This window comes from Meleagris gallopavo, chromosome 12, assembly GCF_000146605.3.
Source record: "Meleagris gallopavo isolate NT-WF06-2002-E0010 breed Aviagen turkey brand Nicholas breeding stock chromosome 12, Turkey_5.1, whole genome shotgun sequence".
In the NCBI taxonomy this organism is placed as follows: Eukaryota; Metazoa; Chordata; class Aves; order Galliformes; family Phasianidae; genus Meleagris; species Meleagris gallopavo.
The window spans coordinates 17720132-17729350 of record NC_015022.2 but is presented as its reverse complement, the minus strand read 5'-3'; the positions used below and the strand labels follow the sequence as shown (position 1 = coordinate 17729350).

At 43.0% G+C, this 9219-nt stretch overlaps 1 protein-coding gene and 1 non-coding gene across 4 annotated transcripts; both read left to right on the top strand.

Moving 5' to 3' along the window:
• Positions 1-641: 641 nt before the first annotated feature.
• On the top strand, positions 642-8736 carry TIPIN (TIMELESS interacting protein). 3 transcript variants are annotated; one of them, XM_003209588.4, is made up of 8 exons: positions 642-781; positions 2135-2292; positions 3297-3390; positions 4267-4342; positions 4746-4868; positions 5367-5430; positions 7474-7671; positions 8015-8736. In XM_003209588.4, the coding sequence occupies exons 2-8, from the start codon at positions 2163-2165 to the stop codon at positions 8170-8172; spliced, it is 843 nt and encodes a 280-aa protein (XP_003209636.1). In that variant the 5' UTR covers positions 642-781; positions 2135-2162; the 3' UTR covers positions 8173-8736. The 3 variants fall into 3 exon arrangements, with proteins under 3 accessions (XP_003209636.1, XP_010715891.1, XP_010715890.1); XM_010717589.3 differs by lacking the exon at positions 642-781 and adding an exon at positions 801-1056; XM_010717588.3 differs by lacking the exon at positions 642-781 and adding an exon at positions 801-1125.
• LOC116217118 lies at positions 6093-6228 on the top strand. Its single transcript, XR_004161140.1, has one exon.
• Positions 8737-9219: the final 483 nt, after the last annotated feature.

Below are 9219 nucleotides of genomic sequence, written 5' to 3'. Positions count from 1 at the left end.
TTTGCAGATATACATACGCACATGTCATGCACATTTTTTTCATGTCATCGTCAGGCTCGGATGTATCACAGACACTTGTCGTTAAATATGTTTTAATATAAAGTGATTATTGTGTTCAGCACAACGCCCACCAAACAGTGCTGGGTTTCCCTTAATTTTATGACGTATATTTTTATGGAATTGGAAGTTAGCAGCACCTGATGTACAGCAGTGTGTTTGTGTGCTTATTTCTGTGTGCTCCAACCATCTGAGGAAACTTCTCAGATCAGCTCAATGGATTCACGAATACAAGAGATGCTTGTGCATTTGGGAATACACATTTTAAATCCAGTTAAAATCACTCCGACCGATGGGAAATGCATTTTTAAGTACTTGAAATTGATTTGGTCCTATTAGAGGGAATAATTCAATCACCTGAATCGTTACCTGCAATGAACTCAAGGAAGTATAAGAGAAAACCAAAACTCTGTTCCCAGGTGCGGTGCCACCACACAACGCAGCTCCGCCCCACCATTACATCAACCGCGCGGCCCCGCCTTGTGGATTTGGCGCCAAAAGCAGCGCAGCGCAGCTGCCGCGCATGCGCCCTGATCCCACCCGGCCGGCGGCCCCTCTCAGCGCCGCTGTGTCAGATCTCGCGAGAGCTGCGCGCTCCGCCGTGGCCGCCCGGTGGGGCCGGAGGCGGGAGCGGCGGCGTGGCCCCGTGTGGCGCTGAGTGATTTCATCCGGCTGTGCGCGGAGCTCTCCGCCCTCCGATTCGGGCGTGAGGTCCCTTAATCCGGTAGGAAGGGGAGAGTCGTCAAGGCCGGAGGCGTGAGGGGAGCGGGGTCTCAGTGGTGGCCGCAGGGTGCGGCTGTGTGGTCGCACCGCACCGTCTGGCCGTGCCGGGCTCCCGTCGGATGTCGGTGCGGACGGAGCCGCCCGGGCGTCCTGTCTGTGAATCCGTCTGTGGAGAGCTTGTCCTTAAAACCGCCTTGTGCTCAGGCTGCGAGGAGCCCGGGGCGTCCTGAGCCTGAGAGGAGGAGACCTCCGGCCTGCAGGTTGAAGGGACAAGCTGTAAGTCGAGGACTCGCATCTCGACAGACTCTGATCGCTGAAGTGGGAGTGGAGACCTCTGTGTTAAAAGTACTTAGTCTGAAATGCTTTTGCTGTGTGTGTGTGTGTGTTGTTGCAGTCACCACAGCTGCCACTCCCAGGTAATGAAGTGTGAGAAGCCCGTAACTTACTTGGCTCAGCAATACTGGATTGTGTCATCCTCCTGTATAGTATCTGCTACTTAATTTATATAACCTGCTTTCTGGTTGCCAGACCTCTCCTTTGGAAGAGCCAGGTCTCATATAGCTATTGTTTGTCTGCTTCTGTGGCAGTTTTTTTTTGTTGTTTGTTGTTCTTGTTATCTTCTTTTCAAACACTTCCGATATTTCATAGACTCATTGTATAATCAATGGATATACAGATGGTATGGTATATCCAGGAGCTCGGCTGATGTAATTGTTATACTGGAGTAAGAAAAGAAAGACACTCACCCTATCCTGGGCTCACAAAATAGACTCCAGTGGAGCAGATCTCCAGAAGAGCTCCTTCCTCCCTGGCAGTCAGCTCTTAAATGGGTCTAGGAGAGCTGGAGCCAGGCTCCACCCCTTCCTGCAGCACAGGTGAATTGCCTTCACCTGTGCTTCCATGGCTGACTCATTGCTTGCCTCAGGTGATTAATCAGAAGTTCAGGCCATGATTCAGCAGCCCCATACACTCATTAAGGCTGGAAAAGACTTCCAACACCCCCAAATCCAATCCCAGCCCACCGCCACCATGGCCCTGACCACATTTCCACTGTTATGGAATTCTGGAATGCCTCCAGGCATAGTGATTCCTCCACTCCCTGAGCAGTCGGTGCCACTACCTCACCACTCTTTTGTAAAAGAAACATTTCCCACTATCCAATCTGACCCTTCCCTGGTGCAGCTTAAGGTCATCGCATCTCATCCTATTGCTGTTACTCGGGAGCAGAATCCAACTTCCACTTCACCACGACCTCCTCGTAGGAGTTGAAGAGAGTGATGAGATCTCCTCTGAGCCTCATCTCCTCCCAGACTGACCTATCCCAGTTCTCTCAGCCCCTCTTCGTTTCCCACAGGAGAAGAAAGAGAAGTTAATCCGTAGCCATGATAGATCCTCTGGAGAACAACTTGTTTGATCTCCCTGATTATGAGAATACAGACGATGAAACATTTCCACCTCTCCCACCTCCTGCGTCTCCAGGAAATGATGTTGAATGGGCTCAAGCTAATGGAGGTGAGAACCCTGGAGATTTTTCAGTAGGGAATGAAGGGCTGTGAGATCTGTTTTGTTGAAGTTCTACTTCACTGCATTGAGCTTACTAGATAAAAATAACCTTAGATTAAAAAAGCAGTTAAATTGTTCTTGATCCAGCATATCCATACTTGTGCAAGAAGTTTGCCTTTGTAGTCTCCATGAAAATGTTTGCATGCATGTACAAAAGAATGCTAGTGTTCCAGGGAGATGGTAGTAGTTTGTTTTTGTTTTTTTTTTTTAGACTTAAGACATAAAAAAACTAAACAAACAAAAAAACCAAAAAACAAATTATATTAATTGTATTTGTAAAGTTCTTGGTGCAGTCCTGTGTGTGGAACAGGCAAGCAGAATGTGTGTAATTCCTTGATGTAAGAAAGGAGAGATCTAAGTCCTGGATGTTTGATGTTTAGAGTTGCAAAGTCTTAAACAAGAAATCAGTGTGATAGTAATTACAGGTTCTGAGGTGGATGGATGATGGTGCCTTACCTACTGCAGTCAGAAGCACACGTATTAGCCTGAGTCAAGAAGTGAATGGAAGCTGATTCCTAAAAGGCTCACTGATTATGTTCATTTGTAACCCTTTTCTCTGTTATTGGAGGGGATGCTGGAATTTTGGTTCTCCTAGATTTCAGTGGAAACTTTGGGAAACATAGCAACCTATGACTATTGTTTTTTTCAACTCTTAAAACTGGCAGTGTCTACTTAATATATTTTCATCAGGAATGCAACATAAAAGTTCTAAGACTAAGTTCCTTACAGTAGAAATTTGAAGAGAAGTTCATTCTTCAGCATACTTTAGAGACTTGATTGACTCCCTGTCAGTCTCTTGGGAGAATTTAGATGAAATATGCAGGCATTTGTTTGGAGTAGTATTGCAGCAGAGTGATTGTGACAGTTTTCCTTTTGATAGGGTAGGATCCTAGGTTGTGTGATGGAATTCTAGCTGGTGCTGCATGCTTACAGTATGGTATTTTCTTTGTTAGATCCAGATGGGAACCAGCAGTCAGAAACAAAGGATTCTTCTGCAGCTGCACGGAAAGCAGTTAAAAGATCAGTACCCAAACTAGATGCTCACAGGTACTTTTGAACTTAATGTTTCTTTCCTTGATAGACTTGGTACATGGCTGTGATGTGGTAATTAAGGTTACCGTGATCTGTGCTTGCTCATAGCCCAGTCAAAGATTAAGAGCTTTGGAGACTGAAGTGACTGTTGCATTCTCTATCTCAACCTCTTTTTTTTTTTTTTTTTCCCCTTTGCCTGCCTGTATATTGCTGTTTTTAGTCCTAACTTTGTTGAGTTTTCCTTGGGACTTGGTACCTGGCTCACAACTTGGTTAACAGATTTTATTCCTGCATAGGACTCACCCAGCTGTATCCTCTTTTATTTTGTTTTGTGCCTCCTATTGTGGATTTCTTTATTTCAACTGCACTTCAAAATAAATCCTCAGTACAGTGATGTCTGCAAGGTGTGCTATGTAATTAATGCTGACACCTGACTTGCATCCAAAGTAGATCAACTGTTTGTAAAGGATTTAAGTATTTTCCTTGCTCTTATCACCAAAACTGGTGTTAGTTCCTCATAAGCATCAGAAGGTATCTAAGCTTTCAGGTATGTTATGTTTTAAAAATACTGTTGCAGTCTGTTCTGTTGTTATCTATCAAGTTTTACATGGCCAATATAGGTACTAAAAGTGACTGTTCCATTTTCTTTCCATGTCATCAAAATAAAAAAGCTGCTTGGGCTCTGGATGTATCTATTGTGTATTTTCAGAAACTCTCAAGTCTTACAGCAGTCTTACTTCCTGTGTATTCTGATTCTCTATCTGTCCTGAATAGATTTCTGTAGCTTCGGGTGATAAGAGAGAATGTGTGTTTGTTTCTTTGTTTTCATTAGGAGAAAGCTAATTTCTCCTAATGATTGGATTTCAGGTAATTTTACCATGATGTTTACAGGTTAGTTTCAGAAAGAGGACTTCCTGCCTTAAGACACATGTTTGACAACGTGAAGTTCAAGGGTAAAGGGCACGAGGTAAGACATGGTGAGCTTCTGGGGTGTTTACTGGAAGATTAGCTTAAATCAACAGATTGCTGCCTGTCTGATATGGGGAGGATTGATATCAAACTCTGATTAGACAGCAGCTTTCTGGCAGTATTCGGGCATATCCTGCTGTGGTTTGTAGTTGCAAGCTTAAAAAATATGCAAGTGCTTTTCCTGAGCTCTTATTGCTCATTTTCTCATAGCTTTAAATTGCACTTACATACTTGATGGTAGGATAGAAGATTACCCAAGCATTCATATTACTTAGATTTTCAAGAGAGATTTTCAAGCTGTGGGTGCTTAGTGTTTCCAGAAACATTACTGTAACATTTCCCTCTGGAGTCTGCTGATTAAATCAGCTTCTAACAGCTGGATATCTTGTTTTATGTTCAAGGCAGAGGATCTGAAGACACTTCTACGACATATGGAACACTGGGCTCATAGATTATTTCCAAAATTGCAATTTGATGATTTTATTGACAGAGTAGAGTCTTTGGGAAACAAAAAGGAAGTTCAGGTATGTATTGTTCCTGTCGGTTTGCCTTCGTGCAGTACTCAGCAGTGTGAGGAGTTGGCTTAGGAGAGCAAGCACACAGCAGAGGATTTAAGTTATACATACTGCTAAGGTGTGTGATGTATTCCAATAAGTTAATTTCATCCTCTCATTTTAAAAAGCTATTTCAAATATTTAAGAGTAGATTTAAAAATTATTTTACTGCTCTGTAGGATCTTCTTTAACAGAGCATCTTTAGACAGAAGCAATCTGCATAGAAGTGCAGAAACTTATGATTGAACTTGGACTAGAAGGCTCATGAAGAATGTTGCTTTGTGCGGTTAGATGACAGAATAAGGGCTAGAAAAACAATTTTGGTACTTAAGTTTTGGGTCAAACAGATGAATGAAAGAAATAATAAAGCATAAACACTATTAAACACTATTAAAAACATACCAGTGTAAGACAAGATTTTTTTTTTATAGATGACACACCACTATTTTAATTCTTCCTCATTTGCAGACCTGCTTAAAACGAATTAGACTTGATCTTCCTATTTTACATGAAGACTTCACAGCTAATGAAGGTATGTTTGTTGTGCTGTCAGTTCACTTGTTTTCCCTTCTTGCTAACCAGAAGTTAATGATCATGGTACATTTTCCTGTTGTAGAAGATGTTGTTGAGTGGTCCTCCTTTAAAACTAGGCTCAGAATAAAATGCTACCTGCACAGAGGAAGGAAATGGAAAGTGGGTATTATCAAAGTGTTTATCAGTGGCATTGTTAGCAACATCCTTCCCAAGAAAATCCTGAAATCCACCATTCCTGCAGTTACCAAGTGAATGTAGTCATAATTTGTATTTTTATGAGCATGCAGTCTGAAGAGCTCTTGGATCTTAATATTGCAGAAAAGAAGAGTTTATTATAGTGTTTATACTCCAGTTACAGTGAGGTTGGGGTGTTGAATCCTTTACAGAAGGACTCAGTAATGCCTGCAGGTACTGCTGTGTATGGGCTGGTCTTGCTGTATGCCTGCTGTTGGTTTTTGTTCTTCTTTCCTATATTTCAGAAATGAACAAGCTTTTTATTTCAATGAAAATGAGAGGGGGAGAGGAGCGGAGTTCACCTAGTAGCTTGAAAGGAACTTGTAGCAGAAATAAGAATTTCTGTAGTCTTTCCTAATGTCCATTGCAGGTGTTTATACTTTCCCTATTCCCCTGTGGGCAATGCCTTTGGGTGGCTGATGATGTGTGGCTGTTTCTGCTGTTGGCTGCATTTGCTAGAAATGGAATGCAGCTGTGAGCAGCCACAGACAGTGAAGTGAATGGTTCCTGCCGACAGTGTCTGTAGAGTGATCAGATCTTCTGTGCGATGGTTCCATACATCTGTATTGCAGTGCTGATAAATTCTTGAGCCACGTTAGCAACAGTCTGGAGTGTTGTGTCCAGGTCTGGAGCCCCCAGGACAAGAAAGACAGAGCTGTTGGAGAGGGTCCAGAGGAGAGCCATAAAGATGATCAGGGGACTGGAGCACCTGCCCTACAAAGACAGGCTGAGGGAGCTGGGCTTGCTCAGCCTGGAGAAAAGAAGGCTGCGGGGTGACCTCATTGCAGCCTTTTAGTACCTAAAGGGAGCCTGCAAACAGGAGAGGAATCAACTCTTTGAAAGGGTGGGTAACAGCAGGACAAGGGGAAATGGTTTTAAGTTGAGGGAGGGAAGATTTAGGTTGGATGTCAGGGGGAAGTTCTTAGAGAGAGAGTGGTGAGGTGCTGGAACAGCTGCCCAGAGAGGCTGTGGATGCCCCGTCCATCCCTGGAGGTGTTCAAGGCCAGGTTGGATGGGGCCCTGGGCAGCCTGGGCTGGTATGAAATGTGGAGGTTGGTGGCCCTGCATGTGGTAGCGGGTTGGAGATTCATGATCCTTGAGGTCCCTTCCAACCCTGGCCATTCTGTGATTCTGTGTAAGTCACCAACTGGAAAATGTGAATGGCTGTCCTACAGCTTAGAAATAAAAGCTCAGAGTATTCTAATAAAGACCCAAACCTTTTGTCAGCTAACTTCTCTGTTCACAGGCTTAAAGTACTGCAGAGGTGCAAAATAACGGGCCTTAGGCGCTCCTGCAAGAGTGCCATGCTTCTTTTGTTGGTGGGTGAAGTTTGTCTAATGGAATTAGACTGCCTTTATTTTTGCATGTGTTAATTCTAGCAAATGAGTAAATTTCTGTAATAATGCACAGTGAATTTAAAACCACGTCTGTGTTCAATCTGTCTGATTCCTGTAACTAGTCCTTCTGCTTTCCAAAGCAGTGGTAAGAAAAGTGTCTGGCCTTTCAGTAAGAATTGCCTGACTTTACTGTCTGTTCAAGCTTCAGGCACAACTTACAAGTGTGAACTTTGTGCATTTGGCTTCTTCTAATTTGTTTTATACTTTGAATATCAAGTATATGCGCCTAGATAGAAGACTTCAAGTTAAAACAATTTCAAAATGATCTTTGGCTCTCAACAATACAACTTGAAAATGTAGAACATAATCAGGAATTACTTAAAATGCTTTTCTGATAGATATTTAGTGGAAGGTCTGTGTTCAGCGTGATGCTTCCTGCTCTTCCTGACCCTCAATTCTTTTTTATCCAGGTGCTGGAGGTGGAAGCAATGGGCTGGATATGGCCACTGAAGATGTACATTCCTTCTCTGGGAGTGTAAGAGAACTGGATTCTCTCCCGGGTACGACTCTCACTGAAGAGCAACAGCAGCGAATCAGGAGGAACAGGCAGCTAGCCTTGGAACGTAGGCAAGCGAAGATGCAGTGTAACAGCCAGTCTCAGCATGATGGTAAGCAGTTCCAGTGTGTGTGTAAGCTCAGTACCCTGAGAGGTTCTGACAGCTGAGCTGCTGAGGAAAAGGTTCTTAGTACTTGCTTTTCTAGAGAGTAGAAAGCTGTAACTCAACTTAAAGTGCATTCCTGTAGGTAGATCGCTGTAAAGCTAAGCCAGAGCTGCTCTCCCCAGCTGTCATGACAAGCGGTCATAGCCTGTCTCTATGGGATGAGACTGACTTGCTAGTCGCGTTGAGTTGGCTTTCTTGAAGGTTGTGATTCAGGCAACAGAAACTGCAGTCACCAGGCACACAGCAACAGCATTTTCTCACTGAAAGCATTTTGTTTTTCCTTTATCAGAGCTCTCTCCTAGTTACCCAGAAGAGGAGCTTAACATCCCAGTTGCTCAGGACCTGACTGGTGCTTTAGAAGACACTCAAGTTACTGCGACCAGTGTTGCTGTTACAGAGACTGAAGACAGACAGAGAGAATTGCAGTGTGCCAGCGAAAAGCAGTGACCATTCCTCATACTTTGGATGACTTAATAGGACCCCAACTCTAGGGGGGTCCTTAATTGGACCCCAAGTACTAATGTTTGTATTGAAACATTGCTGGCTCTTTCCAGTCTGACTCCAGGAGTTTCAGGAAAGCCTTAACTATTACATCTGTATAGTTGGTCAAAACTGTTTTCTTGAAACTGCAGGTGAATTGCTCCCTACATTGGAAAGCAGAACACTGTTCTTCATCTGCATACGAGACTTTTTTTGTCCCTTTACTGACGTTGTTTAGGAAATGGGTTTTCTGGCCTACTCTGACATCTTTCAGTTGATGTCAAACTGAATTTAACTGAGATGTTAACAGGTGTGTGCACATTTTTAGTGGAACGTATATAATAGAGAATAGTGCTATACTTGAACAGGAATCCGGGATATTTTTTTAAACTTATCAAGTAACTATTTCTTTCTTATGAAATGGAAGTTATTAAATTTTAGAGGTCAAATAAATTCTTGTATGAGGCTGTTTAAACTCAACTTCCCAATTTGTGCAAGTCACTGCCAAGTACATCATGTTTTGGCTTTGAATTAGTCTCGCTTTATCTGATTCTGTTTTCTGGCTTGAAGCTCTGTACTGTTACAGAACTGTTTTCTTCCCCTCTTATGCAATAGCTGCAGCAATTCAGTATGATCTTCTGCTCTGTGGAATGAATCTAGTCTCAAAGATGACAGCTGTGCTAGAGCCCTGAGAATGCCTTGTCCAGTAGCATAGAGCAGACTTGCTTAGCCCAAACTGAGGCCCAATGTAGCACATAAAGCAGGTGAAACAAGTTCGTGTCAGCAGGTGTCATACAGTGTCAGTCGTGCAGCTGGAAAATTGTGCTTAAGGAAGGTTCTGGATTAGTGTGACTGAATTAATTTAGTATGAATGTAGGTATGAGTTAAAACTCAGTGTAGTGGAAAAGAACCACCAGGTGTAGTAAGTAGGATGGTAAAGTAATACTTCAAGTTTAAGAAACTGATGTATGGAGAACAGGGGTAAGCAGGCTGGTTTTTTTTTTTTTTTTTCTT

Excerpts from the sequence above, each read along its gene's own strand:
- TIPIN (XM_003209588.4), top strand. The coding sequence starts at position 2,163 with ATGATAGATCCTCTGGAGAACAACTTGTTTGATCTCCCTGATTATGAG. Across the intron at positions 3,391-4,266 it reads CCCAAACTAGATGCTCACAG|GTTAGTTTCAGAAAGAGGAC; the intron begins GTACTTTTGAAC and ends TGATGTTTACAG. Across the intron at positions 4,343-4,745 it reads TCAAGGGTAAAGGGCACGAG|GCAGAGGATCTGAAGACACT; the intron begins GTAAGACATGGT and ends TTTATGTTCAAG.